The following is a 24,120-nucleotide window of genomic DNA, read 5'->3' as shown; positions in this document are numbered from 1 at the left end:
GCTTTTTGTTTTAGAGTGGGCAGATTAAGCTGAGTTTCTAACATGTGAGACGGTCCCTGATATATTCAGCATAATTAGTATATAGTGCTGTGCTGTTCCGCCTTTAAAGTACCATCTCTGGGCTGTATTCTCGCTTAGCTGGCACTTCGAGAAGGGGCTGTCATGATGTTAAGGAAGAATAAAAAAGGAAAGGAAATAAGATACAGCAACTTAAAATGGATTTTCAAGACAGGTTTCTGATTCTGCCAATGGCAACATCCGAGTGCTAGCGCAAGCTCCCAGGCGTGGGTCTGGGTTTTGGGTAGAAAGGGCCTTGCTCGGTGCCTGGCAGACAGAGTGGCTCTGAACACTAGTCCTCTGACTGCTCACTCTTCCACCTCACAGCCTGTCTCCAGGTGGGTGGTTGCCATTTTCTCTCTCCCTACAAGAAAACAAACTCATACTTGTTCTAGCTTCCACTTTCCTGCAACAAGTGTTAAGGTTCTTATTCCTTTTGCTGCTTGACTAGGCACAGGGAGGTTTGTAGCATTTGTTGATATTCATTGCTGACATCTCTGAAGGTGCAGTTAGGAAGAGATGCCCACGGTGAGCTCTCATTAGCCAATGTCAGCCAGCTCCAGGACACCAGTGTGTCTCTTCCACAGCTGACCTGCCAGCCAGTTACCCAGTGAAGGAGCTCACCTTCCAGACACAGTGAATCATCCTGTCTTGCAAATGAAGTTCCCCCTAAAGCAGAGCTCGATCGATGGGCCCAGATAGATGGCCTGAGCGCATCCCTGAGCGGCTCAGGAAGTACCATCTTCCTACAAGGGGGATGAACTGCATCAGAAAAGAAGGTTCTTTCTCTTCAATACACAAACAAAAATGTATGTGGCAGTTCAAAAAAAAAAAAAAATAGAAAGATCAACCACAATCTGAGGGCTCCCCTAGGCGATAATAATAAAGATAGCTGCCGTATATTGCATCAACCAGGCACTGTGCTAAGGAGAAACTGTAGAACAATCTTTTCAAGTGCATTTCTGTTTTATTAATTACAAGAGCATCTGCCTATTTTTGTCTTCTCCGGTGACATGGCCGCAGCCTTGGTTCAGTGCCTAATATGCAATAACCAGAGCATTAATATTTGTGGAATGAACGAATGGTTACATTTTGCCTTGGGATATACATATACATTCTTTTTTTTTTTTATACCAGGTTTTGGTTTTCCTTCCGGTTTTTCTATACTTGTTTCCCCTAGGTGTTCTAATAGATCATGGTACGACACAATTTGGTGCTGTGATTGCTGTTTCCTAGGACTTTCCAAAAGGCTGCTGTAGATCTGTGGCAGCGGGGATGGGGATTGACAGAGTGGATGAGGCCAAGTGTGGTTTATGCAGGTAGGAAGGGGGATTTTGATGACAATGGCTAAAAGCCCCACTTACGACTGCTCTGTTTTGCTTCTTATAGGCTTTCAGCGCTGAAGTGGCAGAGAGAAAAACCAAGCTACGTGATTTCAATAATTACAGTGGTGAGTAAGAAATTCACCGGCCTAGAAGTAGGGTCCACCCGCCAGGGGCTCATCCTGTTCTTCATCATTTTAACTAATAGAAGGGACAACAAGAAGAAATAAGCCAAATATATTTTCTCCTGTTCGGATACTAACTTCCTCGGTATCTGAACATGATTCTATTTTTGCCCAGTCCAGTTTCGTGATAGGAATAGAGAGAGGCTAAGCCACAGTGGGTAATCCACAGTGTGGGTAGTTCCTTCATAGATAGCTCTCTATAATTTTTCTCTAAGAAAAATTCTGCCCTTCAATAAGCTGACTAAGCCAGTTACTCTTTCTGCTCTGAATGGGGTCACATCTAAATGGGGTTACTCATTAGCCATTATAGAAAACACATCTCAGTCATACCAGATAATAATAAATGGATTTACCTGATGCTACCCAGACCTGAGAATCACTAGGATCATGACAGAAACTTTAAACAAATAAACAAACAAAAGTATGTATGGCCCCCAATTCTACATATTCTGACTCAGGAGCTCTGGATCAGGGCCAAGCATGCATATTTTTCAGGAGCTCCTAGTCAGTTTTGCTACTGAACCAGAATTGTGGATCACTGGACTTAACTAACCCTGGTTGATGTTGAAGAAAGATTGACTGTGTTGTATAACTCCTTTCCTTTAGTGGAGTTTGAGTTGATGGAGTTGAAATGGCCTCATGACAACTGGGACGTATATATTTCTGAAATAGTCTTTTGATCTACAGTAGTCTATAAATGTTAAAAACACTAGACATTCAATGAGCAATAGAAGCTGTTAGGGTATTTCCCATGAGGGTCACAACGATTTGCTTATACGCTTTAACAGAAGAGCTCATGTATGGACGTGCTGTGGTCCAGTGGTGTTGGAAATGAAGGAGGGGGTACTTGAAGAGCTGTGGTTTGTGACTCTGCCTCTTATGAACCTGTTTATTTATCTGTAAAAGGAGGATAATGACAGACTTTTGTCAGGATAATTGGAGATTATGTACGTCAAAATGTTCTGTAAATTGCAAAGCATTAAACAAAGGCCAAAGAATAATGAATGAGAGGCTGGACGAACTACCTAGAGGGCCCAGAGGAGGGCGAGAGTCCTTCTGACCTGAAGGGGTTGAGAATGGCTTCCTGGACGAGTGGTTCTAAGTTGGCCTTTGAGGATGGCAAGTTTTCAATGGCTAGAGCTGGTGGGGTGGGGCACCCAAGGCAAAGAAAATGCAGAGAAGCAAACAAATGCAGTGCATATGTGGGGAACAAGACTGAATCTAAGGAAGGTAGATAGGAGGCTTAGGTGAGGACAGTATGGAAAAGGAACATACAAATGTCTCTATGTTGTTAGTCTGAATAATAGGGCCAGGAGTTAACATTTACTTCAGTCATTTTTAAGGACATCTGTAAAGGAATTATAATTATAGCGCAAGACAGTAATTGACATTAATAATGGCTAATGGTGATGATCTCAGGTTATCAAGGAAAAGTTAAACTATTTAGGAAGGCAGGGAAATGTGTTTTCATTAGAAATATTTAACTAATAAATATTTACCTAATAAACTAAGTAATTTAACTCATAAATATTTAACTAATGTATTTGGTGCTAGAAGTGTATCCTTTAGTGATCTGAACAATTAGTTACCCAGAAGAACAATTTTCCCCCCCCCCAGTAATGATGGATAAATGAAGTATCACCATGTATTGCCTCTATTTTCTCCTAAAAAGTAATATAAACTCCCAGGCAGAACAAGGGTTAAAAAACAAACAAACAAAATCCCTATGCCTCCAATTTAAGAACACGTGTCACTTCTATTGTCCAAAACATTGGCTTTTTTTTTTTTTTTTTAAACTCAGACCCTCTCTTACTTCTGGGTCTCTCCTGGTACTGTTTCATATTTCCTGGTACCACCCAACTATTCCATCAGGGGGAAAGATGCTAATTACCACTGCTAACCTCAGATCACTTACAGGGAGGCAGAATTATGTGAGTACTAGAGTCAGACTGCCCACACCTACTAGCCCTATAACCATGGGCAAGTTACTTAATAACTCTGAAGAAGTTTCCTCATTTGTAAGATGGGGCTGTTGATAGCACTTAGAAGGTTGCGAGGAGTGAACAGAATAATTTATGTGAAGCACTTAGAACAATGCCTAGAACATAGTAGTTGCTCAATTTACTTTTCCCCTTCAAAATATGTTTCTGAGATTCATCCAATAGCTAAAGTTCACTCCTTTTCATTGCTATAATAATACTCCATTGCTGAAGGACATGTGGGTCATTTCTAGGTTTTTGCTGTTACAAAGGAGGTGAGCTTTCTTATACATATCTCCTGATACACACATACAAAAGTTTCTTTACAAAATATAATTATGGGAGTAGTTTTTCCAGTTTTACATCCATCATAAATATATACAGAAGTTCTAGTTGCTGTATATCCTTCCCAACCCTTAATATCGTCAGACTTATTGTTTGCCAATCTGGTGGATAATTTTTCATATCCCTGGTTGCCAGCGAAGATGAGCATCTTTTCACACATATCTGGGCCATTTGTGTTTCCTTTTCTGTGCAGTGTTTTGCCCAGCTGAGTACTAGGTTCTTCCTTTTCCTTGATAACTTGAGAGAATTCTTTATATATTCTAGATAGTGCCTCGCCTATGAATTTCCTCTCATCTAGTCCATTGCCCGCCAACTTTTTTTTTTTTGCAATTTGGGTTCAAAGTTATCCTAATCCATCAGAAAGTCTACTTTTTTATATATATCTTTGCTCCTTATGGAGGGGGATTGTAGAGAAGGGTACACGTGGGTGGGTTGGAATCAAGTTCCCTGACCTTTTCTGCTGGGAGATACCATGTCAAGCAGTAGAAGCTGCTAAGCTCCAAATTCCATGGAGGCGTAAAATGTCCTGTTACATACAGATAAGATATGAAAAGGAATTCCAGTTAGTAGAGTTATGGGTATATCTTCCTTTCATTAAACTTGGATAATTTTCTAATTTATCAAAAATAAATGTATTATTTTTATAATCAGAAATACATATTTTTCAAAATGAATTTTCACTCTTTAAGCTGTATGGCTTTCAGAGATGTTTGATTTCAAACTCAGTAGTAGCAAGAGGTTAAGGAAAATCTCAGTCAGTGGGACATAAAGGCATACCTCATTTTATTGTACTTTGTTTTATCGTGCTTCACAGATACTGCCTTTTTTTCTTTTTTTTTTACAAATTGAAGGTTTGTGGCAACCTGACATCAAGCAAGTCAATTGGTGCCATTTTTCCAACAGCCATTTGCTCACTTCATGTCTCTATGCCACATTTTGGTGATTCTCACAATATTTCAAACTTTTTCATTATTATTGTGTTTGTTATGGTGATCTGTGATCAGTGATTATAACTCGCAGAAAGCTCAGATGATAGCATTTTTTAGCAACAAAGTATTTTTAAATTAAAGTCGGTACATTGTTTTTTAGATGTAATGTTATTGCCTGCTTCCCAGACTAGAGTATAGTGTGGACACAACTTTCATATGCACTAGGGAACGAAAAAATTCATTTGACTTGTTTTATTGCAATATTCACTTTATACAGTGGTCTGGAACCCGACCTGCATCTCTGAGGTATAATAGTGGGTTAACATCCAGGGTGATATCACAAGATTAACTCATCTGTGAACTGACAAATGCAACACAGCAGGGGCAAGGCATGATAAAACCAACCCCTTTCAGGCTAAACTCTGCTCTCAAGGAGACCGGAAACCATACATTTAGATTTCCTTCATATCTAGCACAGCAATCAGAGATAGGCACTTAATTGAAGCTGCTGCTGCTGGCAATGGTCATAATGTCCTCGGGGCAAATATTGGCCTTGGTGTTTTGTTCTGCTCTGGTTTAAAACCCACCTGCCTTCTGTGGATGTTTATGACAGTCTTTTCAGTCCCCCAGTTGACCAGAGAGGAGAAAAGAGAAAATGGGCTCAAAGCTAAATCTCCTGCCATCAGTCTGATGGGATCCAACCTGGAAAAGATGAAGGAGGCCCAAGCGTGGATCCAAAGGATACTGACCCCCCAGGACCACCATATCATTGAGAACAATCATATCCTCTACCTTGGGAAAAAGGAACATGACATTTTGACTCAGCTTCAGAATACCTTAAGGGTCTCTATCTCAGAGATTATCAGTCTGGAAAAGGCAATTTTAGAGATTAAAGGAGCCCAAGCTGATGTCATTGAGGTTGTTATGAACATCGAACTTATGCTGTGTGAAGTTCAAGAGGAGATGGCAAGAAAAAAGGAGCTAGCCCTTTGGAGCTTGTCAGGTGAGTAACTTCAAGTTGGAAAGTCAGCTCTTGCAACTATTCCTTATGGGTGTGAGTGCGTCTGTATGTATGTGGGTCAGAGACAGCATGGAAGAGAGAGCAAATCATGCTGGTTCTGTGTTAAGCCATAACCTTTTATAACCGTTTTTTGGCTGTCTTTCTACCAGCAGGGTTAATTAGTAAATGAACACACACACACAACGCACACATGCCAGGTGCACATACATGACTGGATTTACTTATGATGAAATGGATTGCCTAAGAGGCAATTAAATGGAAAGCCTCCAGCAACGCAAGCCCAGGTTCTGGGGGAAAAAGTACATCCCTAATTCTACAAATGGAGCATTCAAATACAGACACATTCTACCTGATTAATTCATTTATTTGAGTTTTCTTGCATTTATGTATTTGTTGCTGGCAGCATTAGGAACCTTAAAATTACTTTGAGCTCTCTCACCAAAGTAAACTATTCATTCATGCTGTGAAGTACCCTCAAGTATCTCCCATTCAATGGGGCAAAAATTCATCATGATGACTGGGAATTTGGGTCTGGAGAGGACCTTTTAACATGGTCCTAGAGCTAACTAGGAAAATTATACTGTTGTAAATGCCACCTTGGGAGACAGAAGCTTATTTCATTTATTTACTGGACTGATGTATATTGTATCCCTGATATGTGCCAAGCATGTGGTGGGTGCTGGGGATACAATAATAAGATGGACATTGTTTCCACTCAAAATCTAATTGAGGATACTGAGAAGCAAGCAAGTTAATTATGAAAGAGGAGGGTGAAAATGCTCTGTGGGAGCACCTCGGACAGGCACTGTGATGTTGCAATTTAGAATATATATATTTCATCATTCAGATGATCAAAACATTTGTGACATATATTTGGCCTCTGTCCACATTTCTGGCTTACAGCTCTCAAAGCCCTTGGATTTCCTGAGTGTTGAGAGTGATAAAGATGTCTTTTGTTACATTAAGGAGGTGACTTTGGAAAGCGCCTAAGGATGGGGACTGGTTGCCAGGAGACCCAACTTGTGATTGGAGGATTGGAACTTTCGGTATCCCCCAGCCCAACCTCTGGGGAGGGTGCTGGAGGTTGAATCAGTTGCCAATGGTCAATGATTTAGTCAGCTGTGAGTAGCTAACGGACCTCCATAAAAACCCAGAAGGACAGGTTCAGAGAACTTCCAGGTTGGTGAGCACGTGGAGAGCTAGGGAGTGTGGCTTGCTGGGAGAGAGCATGGAATCTCTGCACTCTTTCCCCCTTCCTTCCTTGCCTTATGCATCTTTTCAGTCTGGCTGTTCCTGAGTAATATACCTGTATAATAAACCAGTAATCTAGTAAGTAAAATGTTCCTCTGAGTTCTGTGAGCTGCTCTAGCAAATTAATTGAACCCGAGGAGGAGATCATGGGAACCTCTGACTTATAGTTAGCCAGTCAAAAGTACAGGTAACAACCTGAACTGGAAACCGGTGTTTGAAATCCAAGGAGCAGGTCATTGGAACCTTCAGTTTATAGCTAGTCAGCCAGAAGCATGGGTAACAGTCTGGCTTTCGACTGGTATCTGAAGGGTGTGTGTGTGTGTGTGTGTGTGTGTGTGTGTGTGTGTGTGTGCGCGTGCGTTGGGGAGCAGTCTTGTAGGACTGAACTCTTAACCTATGGAATCTGATGCTATCCTTGGGTAGATAGTAGCAGAATTGCTTGGTTGTATATATGGGAAACCTCCTACACACACAGACATTGGAATCGGGTCTCAGAATACCAATTTAGACACCTAACCCAGACCTGGGAGGTCAAGGGGAGCCTTCTCAGAGGAGGTGTCATGAATGGAGAATGAAGAATAGGTAGAAATTAGTAAGGTAAAGAAACTTTCAAGCAATCAGACCATGGCAGGGTCTAGATGATGAAAGACTTTATAAATCACATGAGAGTTCAGAGTTTTTCTTGAAACAAGGGAGAGTCTTGAAGGATTTTAATAAAGATAAGGTGAGTTTCACTGTAATGTTGATGGGTTTGGTACAAAAATTCAGATGCAAATTTTCAAAGGACACCTCCTTTTCACCTTGTGTTTGTAAAAATAATTCAGGTAGACATGGTCAAAGTGAGTGGGAGTTCACAGTAAGTGTTGTATCCACATTCCTCAGAAAACCCAGTGTCAAAAAACATGGACAAAAATAATACACAAGAGGGGCGCCTGGGTGGCTCAGTGGGTTAAGCATCTACCTTCGGCTTAGGTCATGATCCCTGGGTCCTGGGATCGAGTCCCACATCGGGCTCCCTGCTCAACGGGGAACTTGCTTCTCCTTCTGCCCCTCCCCCCACTCATGCTTTCTCTTCCTCTCTCACACACATTCTCTCTCTCAAATAAGTAAATAAAAAAATCTTTAAAAAATTAAAAACATAGAGCATAAAGAAATAGCATTCAAAAATAATGCACGAGAATGAGACCAAAGATTATGATTTCTACTTAGCTTTTGAAAGGTAATGACTGTGGGTATTTAAACTAACACCAGTATACTTCCCGAGAGAATAAGAGACAAACACCGGTCTATAAAGCTTGTGGCATTACTTTAAACTCACTGCACTCATAGGGTTGACCCATTCTCCCGACTATTGGCAATTAGCCCTGTGAGTCCCTTGTTCTGCTGCAAGGTGGCACTTTTGATAGTTGATGACTAAGCATATCATTCCACAGCTGTGTTTCCGAGGCTCCTACACACTGACCCTCTCTCAACTAGATTAGGACCTTAGTTAACAAAATGGATAAATTTTCAATGAGTTATTACTACAAGGAACATCAACTAACTATCCATTAGAGCGATACAATTTAAATAATGGAAGTTAGGTGTTTCCTCTTTTATGCTGCCATTGTAATCCTTCCTGGGGAGTGCTTCTGACAGTAGGAGTTTGTGGATCTTTGAGTCGCTGGTGTCCAACCCAGCACTGGACAGGTAATAGGAGCTCAGTAAATGTTTGCTGAACTCAGGTGAACTGAACTCTGTTACTATACTTTATAAAGGTCAGCTGTTGCTCTCGAGATTTAATTTATAGTGTCTTCCTTTGAAATTTCCTGGCTTTGGAGTTTCTCTGATATGGAATTTTGTCCCCCCTGTTTCCCAGATTTACAACTTGGCCCCTATAGTGAATTTCTTTGGATTTATCATCTGCTTTCTGTGGTTAAATAATGTGCTGGGAATTATGTCATTTTTGTTTACTTGGGTTTAAGTCAAACTGAAAATAAACTGAGGGGTGCCTGGGTGGCTCAGTTGGTTATTGAGCCCTGTATCAGGCTCCCTGCTTAGCAGGGAGTCTGCTTCTCTCTCTCTCGCTCTCTCTCCCTCTGCCCCTCCCCACTGCTCATGCTCTCTCTCTCAAATGAATAAAATCTTTTAAAAAGAAAATAAGTCTTTTTGGGGTTTACTGTTTGTTCGCCTATATGTATATTTATTCCAACAAGGATTTGCTAGGCAATAACAGGGTTGTCCCTTGAATTTAAAAAGGAAGGTAGGAAAGTTAAGGGAGAAGGAACAAAGGAAGGAAAAAAGGAAGGAAGGGAGGGAAGACAGGACACCATAAACTCTTAATCTCCAAAGTTTGCTCTTTGTGGTTGGGTGCATATGAGTGACATGTGTACCAAATATTTTGCCTTGCCGATTGCAGAAAGCACCGGTGAAAGCCAGGTTTGTTTTAGCTGTGTGATATTGGGCAAGTCACTTAACTTCGAGTTTCAATTTCCTTATTTGTAAAAGTGTGTTAATTGTTTCAGTGGTGGTGTTGTAATGCTCAAATGAAGTTCAGATATGAAATCTTTTTGAAAATCTTGAAAAAGTTCTATATAAATGTCATACTATTTTTCATCATTCCTTAATGTGTTGTTATGCCTGTATCTTTTTGTTGATGAGCATCCTGGCCAGAAATATAAACATTTCCTATTAGCAACACAATTATATATCATCATTACAACATTGATGGGGGAAGTATATACTAATGCTCTTTTTTCTCTCACTCCCTCAGCCTCTTAATCCAAATCATGTGAGGACAAATTTATTAATCCCCTCTTTTATCCTATGCCTTCTCATTATATTGTACTCTCCTTGCATGTCCTAAACATATAAGATATAAGCCATACAGTTTAAACTGGCTAATCCATTCCTTTAAATTTCTATAACTTGTTTTATTAAATTTCTTTACAAACGTTTTTCCTCTCACAGAGCATTGAGACAAAGTTTTGTGTTACTCATTTTTAGGACAATGGACTGATTGGCAACCCCAAAACCAGGATGAAATGAAAAGGAATAAATTTCTGAGATGCCTAAAGCTTTCAGCGGAGGAAATTCAGGATCAGAAGAAACAGTTTGAAAACTGTGGTTTGCAGGTTATAAAGGTATACTTAATTAAGGGAAGGATTTGACTTGTCTTGCTCTCACTTGGTTCTGTAACCAAAAGAAAAACTCACCTGCTGATGACTCTAAGCCAGCTGCTCGTTGACCTGGACCCCTAGGATTAAGACTGAAAGGCGGGCAGGGGTGGGCAGGCACAAAGGGTGTAGTTGGAATCAGGAGGTAGGAATGATGTCAGGACATCACCGGAAGCACCGATCAAGTGTCAGGGCAAACTTCTCTGCCTATCTTGAAGCAACATGAAAAGAAATGGAATAGCATGTATCACACTGTATTATAATTGTTTACCTATTTTTACCTCTCGCTAAACTGTGAGCTTTTAAGAAGGCAAAGACTGTCTACACTGTTGACCATTTCATTACCAGTGCCTGGCACGTAGGGTTTGCTCAGTGAATTTTTATTACATGGATTTATCAAAGAAGGGACAGGGAATTTTGAAGAGACAGAAGTCAAAGTAGGAGAGGGGTGGGGTCAGGAGAGACTCTTAAAACACTTTATATGAAAAGCAAGTTGCATGCCAAGTAATATGCACATAAGATCCTTTCTCTTTGAAGTAGAGTATCTAGCAATGTAAATAGTGGTTCTCACTTTTTTCCAGTTTTTTTCAGTTTTTCATATCCTTGGGTCATAGGTGGAGAAAATAGACAACGTGGTTCTCATGGCTGTCTTCCAAAAAAAGAAGAAAATGATGGAAGGGAGAACACATGGGAAGCCTGTGAGCCACAGGCTGTTTCAGCAAATTCCCTACCAGTTCTGTGAAGCAGTATGCAGAGTTGGCTTTCAAAGAATGTACTCGGCGCCCCGCGGTAGGTGTCAGCCCCTCATCTTCAGGGCCTCTGTATGTGGGGATTGGTGAGCAGACCTCAGCAGATGACTCATCACTCATAGTATTTGTTGCTGTGGTGAGGGAGACCCTTGCAACTGGGATATAGTGATCAAGTAATTTGGAAAGGGTCATATTTTTTGTTTTGTCCTTCATGTGTTTTGTTGCTGATGCGTTTAATGTTGATGAAAGCTTTAGCGGTAAGATCTACAGTTCACTGTTTTTCTCTTTTCTGTGGTTGTGTGTTTTATCTGCAGAGAGCACCCAGAAGCTTTTTTTTGGCTTAGCTCCACAAAATTATTATCAACACTACCAAACCTCATCCCTTAATTAAAAGGGCATTTTCCTGAACTTAATAAGTTGCTCTTTTCTCTTCCATCTTCTTCATTTCCTGTAGCTTGCTAGTGAATGAATTAGAGAGCATCTGGAGGTGAAGTAAACAATATCTTAAGATCCTTTTCAGCTATGGGAGTTCTACTATGTGTAGCTTCCATGTCTCTTTTCAGTTGTACAACAATATTGCATACTTAATTGCTGTTTTGTCCCCTTTAGATCTCTCCAAGGGAGGCAAAGATGTTTAGTAATAATCATGGAGGATACCTCGCCATGTGGCTTGATTTTGCCTGATCCATTGACTATGTTCTTGATCTTTACCTTTCAAAATATATAGCATGATCCTTGCTGAATGCTCTCAGGCTACTGACAGCCAGGCTTACAGTTTCTTCAGCAATACGGTTCCTTTAAAACCTCAGCAGGCATGAAGCCTGTTTACTTCTGGTCAATTTGTATCTTTAAAACCCAGCCAAAGGTCTTGTCTCCATCTAGTCTTTAAGCCTCAAGATTCTGGTCTTTTACCTACTGGCCTCTGTGCTCTGTCCATGTCCCTAGCTCTTAGCTTAAAGCCACTGCCTGAGGCGATTCAGATAATAAACTCATTGGGGAGATACTGTCCATAATGTGACTTGAGCCAACATGTCTGGTGAGCGTGCTTAACCAAAGGTGCTTGAGAACCAGGAGACATTTTATCACCACTGAAGTTGTTTTGCAACTCTTCTTTTTTAACCTAGTTTTCATATGGAGTACAAAGGTTCTTGGCTTTTTTTTTTTTTACCCCTGCAAATTTCCAAATTATGGGACTCTTGGTCAATTTAGATGGCCAACTATAGGCAAAGGGGGCTTCTATTAATGAAGCTTTATATATTTATATTTTCTATCTTGGCTTGCATTCCAGCCAGTTCTGTATTCATCTTTTGCTTGTAGGACGTGGCTGAATAGAGCAAGAAGGAGCCTCCATGCTTGCAGTTTTTCTTACTGGGTTCATTCATTCATTGCACAAGTGTTTCTTGAGCACATTCTGTAAGTCAGCCCCTGTGCTAGGTGGGAGGAATACAACAGTAAAACACAAAGAGTTCCTGCCCTTGTAATTTATAATCTAGTGAGTCCACCTGTTGGGTGTTTTCTGGCGTTCTAAAGGAAGCTTTTTTTTTTTTTTTAACTCTCCTATGTCTGCCTATACCTATAGCTTCAACTCCTACCTCTGTGATGGCTTACAGATTTGTAACTCTAACCCCCTTCCTCTCTCCTGACCTGCAGGTCCATATTTCCGACTGTCTTTTGAATATTTCTGCCTAGATGTTCCATAGCCACCTCAGACTGACTTTTTTCCTTGGCCATACTTTTCCCTAAGAGACAGGTGCTTCCTCCCACCCCCACCCCTGATACTCCCTAACCTGACTAATACCATCACCATCTATATACCAAGTCCCCAACTGGAAAGTTTATCATCTTCCATTCCTTCCTTCCTCTTACTCTAGGTTCAGGCAGTCACACAGCCCTATTAGTTCCCTCTTGACGACATTCTCAGCCCAGCCTCACCTCTCTATTCCTATTGCCTTTGTTCTTCTTCCCCTGGGCCTAGATGATGACCAGGTCCTTTCCTTCCCTCAAAACCACAGCCCTATCCAACCTATCCTTTTCTCTGCTTCCAGAATTGTCATGCTAAAAACATACATGCTTGTTTAATAATATCTGCCTTCCTAGTTGCCTACAAGGTAAAACTCCCACCTCATTGGCAGAGCATGTAAGGACCTAGCCGCCACCCCCCCCCACCCCTGTTATTTCCTCAGCCTCATCACTCACTGTGTTCATCCACACTTCAGCCAGGAACTGCTCAGAGTTTCCTAATGTGCTGGATATTTCATGCCTCTATGCCTTTGCCTGTGGAATGCCTTCCCTCCTCACCCCTTTTTAGCCCTGCAAAGTCCTACTCCTTCTTCCAGACGTAGCTCAAGTGGTGTCTCCGGGTGGACACCTTCCCTCACTCCTGCAGGCCCAGGGAGTCGCTTCCTGCTCTTGCTTCCGGACTTCCTACATTCCTTTGTTACCGCATCTGTAACTCCAGCAGGTACAAAAATCTACAGTTCCACAAAACTCAGGTGTGGGGCTTGTCTTCTTTATAGCTCTAAGATGGAACTTTACCTACCTTTCATGCTCCCATGTCTACAGAGGTGGAAAACTCCCATCTTGACAGCTCAAGATGAACTCAGTCATTTTCAGAGTTTTCTTAGTCCCTTTGGGGTTTAAACTCAGTTCCTGCAAGTTTTTTTCTCCTTCTTCTCTTCTGAGAGTGCTTTAGATGATGGGACAGGCACTGTGGGGAGAGTGGTCTGGTTCTGCATCTGTCTGTTCTCTGTCTCCAGATGTCTTCTGCTGGAAAAACCACCCTGGGCTTTGGTCATTAGCACCCTCCTGTGCTTAAATTTATGGTGCTCTTTGTTCTTAGTGTCTACACAGGGCACTCTGTTTTTCATGCCGAGGGAATTCCTTTCTAGGCCATTGTCTGTGCCCCTCCTGCAGCGCAGGAAATTTTTGCGTGTGCACATCCTCCAGGCTGAAATGCAAGGTCTTGTGTGGCATTCTTCACCTGTTCTGGACATCTTCCCCAGCCATTACTGCTTTCCACTTACGGCCATGCTGGATGAGGGGGCTGCACCCAGTAGAGTCACACGATGGTTCCTTTTACTCTGGAAGTCCCCTACTCCCTGTTTTTCTGAGGTTCTTGTTGTTCTGCCCTATCTTGACTCCCAGGGCTCTCTTGAGGGAGTGGGGCAGTGAACTGAGTCCCTTCTCAGAGTCCCCAAGAGTTCTAGTCATGTCCTCTCTGTTTCTTCTCTTTCCACCAGGTGGAAGGAAGAACTTTTATTTATTTTGAAGTGACATAACTATTCTAAGAATATCTTTTATCCTTCTCTCCTCTGTTACATATGGCATAAACTCCATGCTCTGAATCCTTTAGGTTTTTAGACTTCTGGTTCAAAAAACCCTTTTCCTCTCTCAGAAAACCTTTCAAGACCATAATCTATGCTTTGATTAAAAATAATTATATATGCTATATGGGGTGCCTGGGTGGCTCAGTCGGTTGGGCCTCTGACTCTTGGTTTTGGCTCATGTCACAAGCTCAGGATCCTGGGATCAAGCCCCCGCATTATCTCGGGCTCCATGCTCAGCAGGGATTCTCCTTCTCTGCCCTCTCTCCCTCCTCCTCTGCTCCTCCCCCTTCTCACATTCTCTAAAATAAATTTTTTTAAAAATTATATATGATATATATACATATATATATATCCAATTTATATATATTCAATTGACTTTGTTCTGAGCTTTATCTTTTTTACCCCTGACATAATAAGTAGCAAGAACTCAATGGGTGGAAGAACCAAGAGCAAGAAGAAACTTCCAGGAAAGAAATCTTTGATTTTTATCTCAAAATATTTTTTTTTTCTCCACATAAAATTGTGCTGTACTTTAACTGTTTACAAGTGGGGAGTTCCATTTATAAAATTTTGAGAACAGAGGTCATGTCTTAGTCATTTTTTGAAGCCCTAGAGCTGTATTGTCCAGTTGGTAGCCACTAGCCACGTGTGGCTACTGAGCACTTAAAATGTGGTTAATCTGAATTGAGATGTGCTGTAAGTGTAAAATATACACTGATTTTAAAGATCACTACCCAAGGAAAGAATGTAAAATATCTCCTTAATAATTTTTATATTGATTACAAGTTGAAATGATAACATATTGGATATCATAGATTAAATAAAAATTAGTAAATTAATTTTACCTGTTCCTTTTTACCTTTTTATCTGGCTACCAGAAAATTTAAAATTACATATATGGCTTACATTGAACTTCTGTTGTTCAGTGCTGCTCTCGAGTCTGCAACAATATTCCATTAAATCCGAAGTAAATGTAAAGAAAAAAATAGGGAGGGAGGAAGGAAAATTAAAAGGAAGGTAGATATATAAATGTAAGCTATTATTAGGCTGATGATACCAATGATAATTTGTTTCAAGAGAACAACTTTAGGTGTCTTTGCTACAGACAGGGACTTGGGACCAGGAAGTGGTGATTATTTGGAGGACTAGAGAGAGACTGCATAGTAGTACCCACATAGGCAATATGATTCATCAGATCCTAATAATCTTTTAACTTTTTTTCTTTTATCAGACCCAAAATACGGAGTTGGTATATACTTCACCAAGAACCTGAAAAACCTAGCATACCAGGTCAAGAAAACATCAGCCGTAGACGAACTGATATATGTGTTTGACGCTGAAGTACTCACCGGCTCCTTCTGTCAGGGTCATCAGTTACATATCGTTGCCCCACCATTGAGTCCTGGAGACACAGATTGCCATGACAGTGTGGTTGACAATGTCTCCAGCCCTGAAACCTTTGTTATTTTTAGTAACACTCAGGCAATGCCCCAGTATTTGTGGACTTGCACCCAGAATCATGTACAGCCACGGAATTACTCATCAGGACCAAGGATGAATCCTGGAGCAAGATTCTCAGGGGGTAGCGCTGTTGATTGACCTCCACATCATTTTAACAACCAGCATGTGCTTGCTTTGGAGGAAGTCTCCAAATAATGACCATCAGTGAGTCAAAGAGTGGTTTGAATATGTCAGATGGGTTGTCCACATGAACCGATTGGGTTATTGAGGGGACCCACCACAAACTAGCATCTTAGTTCTTTCATCTTTGTCTTCACTTCTTGGGATTGGGGTGGGTAGATCCCAACCCAAACTCAGGACCGTTCCCTCTCCTTCAAGTTGTCCTTTTGTCTGTTTTACTATAGGTAACAGCAGAAATGTTTTATATGTGATGAAGGAGTGTTTCTAGTATATAATCCAAGCCTTTTTATTTTTCTAAAATGATAGTGTAACAGCAGGATGATTTTATATTTTCCAGAGAATCCTGTATAGTGTTTTAGATATCAAAATAAACCACCTTTGTCTGAGTAACTGGTTTTGAAAAGTTGTATGTAAAATGACATTATTCCAAGTGGAAGAACATCAAAAGGCTGATATTCTACTGATATCCTATTTGGATTCAACCATATCAAGCAATGCCACTCAAGCATCATGAGGCCAAATTATTTATTTTTTAAGATATATTTATTGTAGGGAGAGAGAGAAAGAGGGAGTGTGCATGATTTGGGGGGCGTGAGGGGATGGGGAAAGGGAAACAATCTCAAGCAGACTCCTTGCTGAGTACGGAGCCTGACTTGGGGCTCAGTCCCAGGACCTGGAGATCAAGACCTAAGCTGAAATCAAGTCGGATGCTCAGCTGACTGAGCCACCCAGGTGCCCCAAGGCCAAATTATTAATTTGCCAAATATTTCTTGATCACCAGATGTGTTGCAGTCATTTTCTGGGTGCTGGGGATATGATGCAGGACAAAACAAAAGTCTTCAGAAAGCTTCCAGCCTGAATAATCAGAAAGTCAGCTATGTGATTGACTATAACAAAAGAGGAATTATAGATTCTTTGGAAAAATTTAAGAGGGAGGGTGATAAATTAATAAGGGGATGGAAGGAAGGCCTTCTAGAGAAAGTGAAACTCAAGCTGAGACCTGAAGTATGTATGAGTTAGATGAATGAGGGATGCAGCAAATCAGGAGTAGAGTTGGAAGAGTATTTTATGCAGAGAAAATAGTTCTTATAAAGGCTGAATCCACTGTGACTTTGCCCAAATTTTACTTCAGAGTTCTACAATATAGAGGCCAGCTAGTCTCACCATGTATCTCTTGCCTGTTCTGAAATCCATATTTCTCTGTACTCCCCAAATTTCCTGACCCTCATATCTCTGCACAGAATACTTCTTCTGCCTCATCTTACTGTAACCAGCATTCTTCCTTTTTTTTTTTTTTAATTCCCTTCACCTATTTCACCACCGCCCCCCCCAACCTCCCCTCTGGTAACCATGTTTATTCTCTATAGTTAAGAGTCTGTTTCTTGGTTTCTCTCTGTTTTTTTTTTTTTTCTGTTTTGTTTCCTAAATTCCACATATGAGTGAAATGATATGGTATTTGTCTTTCTCTGACTGACTTTGCTTAGCATTATACTCTCTAGCTCCATTCATGTTGTTGCAAATGGCAAGATTTCCTTATTTTGGGGGGGGCTGAATAATATTCCATTATATATATATATATATATATATATATATATATATATATATATCTCACATCTTCTTCATCCATTCATCTGTCAATGGACATTTGGGCTGCTTCCATAATTTGACTCTTGTAAATAATGCTGCAATGAACATAGGGGTGCATATATCTTTTCAAATTAGTGTTTTTGTATTCCTTGGCAATAGTGGAATTACTGGATCATTTGACAATTCTATTTTTAGAAAAAAAATCTTTTTTTCTTTTTTTCTCCATACTGTTATCCACAGTGACTGTACCAATTTGCATTACATGAGGGTACCTTTTCTCCACATCCTTGCCAACACTTGCTGTTTCTTGTGTTTAAAAAATTTTTTTTAAGTTTTTATTTAAATTCAGGTATACAAATTGTTTCTTGTGTTTTTGATTTTAGCCATTCTGACAGGTGCGAGTGATAATCTCATTGTGGTCTTGATTTGCATTTCCCTGATGAATGATGTTGAGCATCTTTTCATGTATCTGTTGGTCATCTGTATGTCTTATTTGGAGAAATGTCTGTTCATGACTTCTGCCCATTTATAAACTGGATTATTTGCTTTTTGGGTATTGAGTTGTATATATATACAACTTTATATATTTTGGATATTGAGTCATTATCAGATATGTCATTTGCAAATATCTTCTCCCATTCTGTAGGTTTTCTTTTAATTTTGTCGATGGTTACCTTTGCTGTGCAGAAGCTTTTTATTTTGTTTCTCTCCCAAACCACGTCTCTGCACTTCCTATTTTCCTTGATGTGGCCTCTTCTCTCCCTCCAGTTGTGCAGTTTGTTCTGTCAGTACTCAGGTCGTTTTTATGGGTATTCAGAATGATTTGATAGTTATCTGGTTGTGCTCTAGGAATGAGAGGAGCATAGGGTCCTCCTACTATGCCACCATCTTAGCTCCTCAGAAGCTTCTTATTTTGATGTAGACCCAATAGGTTGTTTTTGCCTTCATTTCCCTTGCCTGAGGAAACATATCTAGAAAAATGTCAGAGAAATTACTGCCTGTGCTCTCTTCTAGGATTTTTATGGTTTCAGGTCTCACATTTAGGCCCTTAATCCATTTTGAGTTTATTTTTGTGTATGCTATAAGAAAGTGATCCAGTTTTATTCATTTGCCTGTTGCTGTCCAGTATTTTCCATTACCATTTGTTGAAAAGACTTTTTCCAATTGTATATTCTTGTCTCCTTTGTTGAAGATTAATTGACCATATAATTGTGGGTTTATTTCTGGGCTCTCCATTCTGTTCCATTGATCTATGTGTTTATTCTTGTGCCAGTACCATACTGTTTTGATTACTACAGCTTGTAGTATATCTTGAAATCTAGGATTGTGATACCTCCAGTTTTGTTCTTTTTTTTCAAGATTGCTTTGGCTTCTCAGGGTTTTTTGTTGTTCCATACATATTTTAGGAGTATTTGTTCTGGTTCTGTGAAAAATGCTGTTAGTACTTTGATAGGAATTGCATTAAATGTGTAGGTTGCTTTGGATAGTATGGACATTTTAACAATACTTGTTCTTCCAATCCATGAGCATGGAATATCTTTCCATTTGTTTGTGTCATCTTCAGTTTCTTTCTTCAGGGTTTTATAGTTTTCAGAGTACAGGTCTTTCACCTCCTAAGTTTATTCCTAGGTATTTTACTCTTTTGGATGCAAGTGTAAATGGGATTGTTTTCTTGATTTCTCTTTCTGTTACTTCATTATTAGTGTATAGAAATGCAGTGAATTTCTGTATATTGAGTTTGTATCCTGCAACTTTACTGGATTCATTTATCAGTTCTAATAGTTTTTTAGTGGAGTCTTTAGTGTTTTCTATGTATAGTATCATATCATCTGCAAATAGTTAAAATTTTACTTCTTCCTTACCAATTTGGATGCCTTTTATTTCTTTTTCTTGTCTGATTGCTGTGGCAGCATTCTTCCTCTTGAAAGAAGCATGCTTCCTGTCTCATATGGTACTGTCTTTGGATGTGGGCAAGAGAGGCCCTGACCTGAACCTCTAATTTGAGAGGGCCCCACTCTGGCCTTCCTCTAGGTTTTCTCATCTTTACAAGGTGAGTAGTCTATAAGGTCAAGAAAATGTATCCATTTGAAGCCTGCATATTTCACTTCTAAACCACCTACTAGGTACCTGGAACCCCCAATTTCCTGCCTAAACAGCTCCAAGTCTATTTCCAGGGCCTAAATTGAACCTCTTTCTTGGGGCTGTCCTCCTGAGGGTGGATTATGCCACAGTGTGCATCAAGAATGGCCAAAGGGTGACTATTTGCAGGAATGGGACTTGGACATTAGGGCTGAGTTGGTCACATGCCTGTGTGTGAGTTTGTGACATAAAGCTAAAATAGTGCTTAAATTATTTACAACCTTAAAGCTTATATTAAGAAAAAATAAAGGCAGAAATTATCAGCTAAGCATCCAACTTAAGAAAATCAGAGTAAACTTGAAAGGATAAAAACAGAAAATAATGAAATAGACACAAAAACATACAACAGAGAGAAATAATAAAGTTAATAGCTGTTTCTTTGTAAAGATTTAAAAAATAGACAAATCTTTAGTAAGATTGATAAAGAAAAAACAAAAGGTACAAATAAAGAATTTGAGGAATAAAAAGAGGATGTAACTAAAATACATTAGAGATCTGAAGGTAATAATACTAAAAACAATTTTGTGCTAATAAGTTGAAAATTTAGAAAAAATATAGATTTTGTTACAAAAATATAACCTATCACAATTGACTGAAGAACTAGAAATCCTGAATCTTCTAATATCTATTAAATAAGTTGAATCAGCAATTAAAGTTTTACCTACTAAGTAAACAAATACAACAGGCTAAGATGATTTTACTAGTGAGTTCTACCAAATCTTTAAAGAACAGATAATTCCAATTTTATGTAAAATCTTCTAGAGAACTTCTTAGATAAATAAGAGGGAACATTCCCCAACAAATTTTTCAAGGCTAGTTTAACCTTGATACCAAAAATAGACAACCAGTATAGATAGGAAAAATAAAGACTGATTCATTTATGTAAATAGATGCACAAAGCACAAATCTTAATCAAACTATTAATGAATATAATTCAGCTCTGTATAAATAAATAAATCATGGTCAAGTTGGGTTTATTTCAGAAATGCAATGATAATTTAAGTACATCTATTAGTGTAACTCACCATATAAGTATATTAAAGAGTATGCTCATTTCAATATATGGAGAAAAGTCACTTAATAAGCAATTCATAAAAGGATATCAAAATCTTAGAGCAAGCATCATATTTCATGGTAAAACATTAGAACGATTCCCTACAAAATCAGGAATGAGACAATGGATACTTTCTATCACCACTTACCTTCTGCAATGAGTTAGAACTCCTGTCCAACACAGTAAAGAAGAACAAATGAAAAACATGACTAGTGGTGGTGAAATAAAAATGTCATTAATCACAGGAAATATGATTGTCTATAGAAAATCCAAGGAAATCTGGAGACAAATTGTTAGAATGAATAGAAGCATTCTGCAAGGTTGTAAATAGAAGTTATACATAAGTCAATTTCATTCTTAAGCATGAGAATGAATATAATGACTTTTTTGCCATTACAATAGCAACATCAAAAAAATAAAGTGACTAGAAATAAGTTTAACAAAAGATGTATAAAAATTTCATGAAAAAAATCACAAAATGTTATTCAAAGGCTTTAAGAAGACCTAAATAAATGGAGAGATATACTATGTTGTCATCAAAAAGAAGACTCAATATAATAAAGATCTCTATTCTCCAAAAATAAATCTTATCAATACAATTTCAATCAAAACCACAACAGATTTTCTTCATAGAAATTGATGGAGTAATTATAAAATTTATATTAAATAAAAAGGCCCAAGAAGAGCCAAGGTAATTTTAAAGAAGAAAAACAAAGTAGAGGTGACTTGACTATAACATATCATGACTTATTATACAACTACAGTAATTATGATGTGTTACTGGTGCAGGAATAGGCAAACAGACCAACTGAATAGAACAGAAAGTTCCAAAACAGACCTATGCCAATGTAGAAACTTGACAATATATATACATACATATATATCTCAAATATATATCTCTATATATGAGTTTAATACAAATAAAATACATATAAATTTATAAATATGTATATTTGAGAAATATATCTTTCAGGTTTATATATTATAAAAATTATATACTATAAATATATACTATTATATACTGTAAAAATCATATATCCTGCAATATTTATGATGTACCTTTTCACATTGCACGTTTAATGGTGTCAATATTTTTTTTTCCTTTTTAAAGATTTATTTGAGAGAGAGAGAGCAGGAGCAAAGGTGCAGAGGGAGAGGGAGAAGCAGGCCTCCCACCGAGCAGGGAGCCCGACGCAGGGCTCGATCCCAGGACCCCAGGACCATGACCCGAGCCGAAAGCAGATGCCCAACCGACCGAGCCACCCAGGCGGCCCAATGGTGTCAATATTTTTATGGCACATTTGTAAAATTTTGCAGCAGATATTTGCAATTAGAAGCTTTGTACCATTTAAAAGTCAGAACTCAGCCTGGGTGACTCAGTCAGTTAAGCGTCTGCCTTCGGCTCAGGTCATGATCCCAGGGTCCTGGCATCGAGTCCCTCATCAGGCTCTTGCTCAGTGGGGAGTCTGCTTTTCCCTCTACCGGCCGCTCCCCCTGATTGTGTGCTCTCTCTCTCTCTCTCTCTGACAAATAAATAAATAAAATCCTTAAAAGTCAGAATTCACATGATACAGAATACAGTTGATTTCTTATTCAAGTTTCCATATCAAGTCAAAACTGGTTATTTGATGCTTGCATTTTTGCTCACTAGATCTTCTTACTTTCTGAGTATCATGTGACTATCTACATACATACTTTTCTCAGTATAGAGCTCTGAGTGTATGTATATATATGTATGACAGAGGTAAAACTGTGGCTCACTGGGAAAACAATGGACCAATCTCAGTGAACGGTCTTAGACAACTGGTTAAGGACATGGAAAACAATAAATTTGGATGTTGTTCTAGGTCTAGACAGGGCCTAAGATGGGGATTCTTGTTCAAGTGACTTATTGGGGGACTGCTTTCGGGAATATGGGAATAAAGGCAGCATAGGGCAGGGAGAAAGCTAGCAGGAGTACGGTCTCAGCGGAAGATTAGCTTCAATATAACTCCAAGAGAAAGCTCTAGGGCACAAATTGTACCATTAGACTAAGTTGAACACTGTAACAGCAGTTGGCCTTTTGAAGTGATGTCAGTTATTGCCTCCCTCTTCCTTGAGAGTAGGAGTAGGAGGCTTCTAGCAAGCTGGCTCCTGTTAGGCCTATACTTCCTCAGAGAAGGGGGCAGTTGAAAGTTATCTGCCAGCACTCACATCAGGCTGGGGAATGGGTATACTGGCTAGATGAAGTGGATCCTTTTTATTTCCCCTGCCAGTACAGGTAGGGAAGAGTGCCAACTGTCCTGATTTGCCTGACCTTCCAGGTTTTGGTGCCAAAATTCCCACATCCTGGGGAACCCTTGCAGGACACACAAAAAATCCTGGTCTGCGATGGGTGTGGAAGATTGGGGGGAACGTATAAAACCCATCCATATGACAGCCAAAAAAATGGGGGCTGAAAGCAACCACACTGCTTTTACTGTCAGATAGAGCATAGATTCTTTGACGTCTATAGTTACTATCAGTGGTTTTTCCCCTGGCCATTGATACCGGTACCCATGATTCGCAGTTCACAATAATCATCCACTGTTGCATCATTCTGAGGGATATGACTTAAGTGTGCAGTTTAAGTGCGTTGTAATCAGAAGCATTAGCAGTCCATCTTTGGCTTTGCCTGTGGGTTAACTGCTGTGTCTTGTACAAGTTGAATTTTTTTTAACATTGTGAATGTAGTGACCATATTTTATAAGAGTGGCAATAATGAAGATGAGAATGGTTATAACACCACCAACAGCATGACCCAGATATCACTGCAAAAGAAAGCTAAAAGACTAATGCAATGTTGATGACCAATGGAAGACAATATAACTGGATTAGGAAGGTAAATAACAAAAACAGAGCATACTGCACCACATGCAGAGAAGAATTTGGGATTGGCTATGGTGGAGAAGAGGATGTGAAAGTGCATATGGAGACTGAATCTTACAAGTCTGGGATAAGAGAGACAAGTACTTCAGGATCAATCAAAAGTTTTTTAGTTTCTCAAAGACACCAATACTCCTGAAAATAGCAGCTGCTGAATTATCTTGGGCTATCACATGAACCAGTGCGCATTACTGTATGGTACCTTTGACTGCTCTATGGAACCGAATAAGGTTACATTTCCTGATTCAAAACAAAACAAAACAAAACAAAACAAAACAAAACTCCCCTCTAGCTCTTAAGGCAATTTGACCTGAAAAATGGGAGTTTCAAATTGGATTCTTAATGTTTATTAAGATTTTTAAGATTTTATTTTATTTATTTGACAGAGAGAGAGACAGCGAGAGAGGGAACACAAGCAGGGGGAGTGGGAGAGGGAGAAGCAGGCTTCCCGCTGAGCAGGGAGCCCGATGCGGGGC

At 39.5% G+C, this 24,120-nt stretch overlaps 1 protein-coding gene across 5 annotated transcripts in view; it reads left to right on the top strand.

Moving 5' to 3' along the window:
• PARP9 (poly(ADP-ribose) polymerase family member 9) overlaps window positions 1-16,350 on the top strand; it is a 28,879-nt gene extending 12,529 nt beyond the window's left edge. For all 5 annotated transcript variants that reach the window (XM_036093716.2, XM_036093715.2, XM_036093724.2 and 2 more), the window contains exons 8-12: window positions 1,447-1,507; window positions 5,440-5,820; window positions 10,075-10,211; window positions 10,859-11,033; window positions 15,551-16,350. In XM_036093716.2, the coding sequence (XP_035949609.1) occupies window positions 1,447-1,507; window positions 5,440-5,820; window positions 10,075-10,211; window positions 10,859-11,033; window positions 15,551-15,918 (1,122 nt within the window). In that variant the 3' untranslated portion in view covers window positions 15,919-16,350. The remainder of the gene's footprint in view (window positions 1-1,446; window positions 1,508-5,439; window positions 5,821-10,074; window positions 10,212-10,858; window positions 11,034-15,550) is intronic.
• Window positions 16,351-24,120: the final 7,770 nt, after the last annotated feature.

Source organism: Halichoerus grypus, chromosome 1 (assembly GCF_964656455.1).
Source record: "Halichoerus grypus chromosome 1, mHalGry1.hap1.1, whole genome shotgun sequence".
Lineage (NCBI taxonomy): Eukaryota > Metazoa > Chordata > Mammalia > Carnivora > Phocidae > Halichoerus > Halichoerus grypus.
The sequence above is the reverse complement of the archived record's forward strand: the minus strand, read 5'-3'. Positions and strand labels throughout refer to the sequence as shown.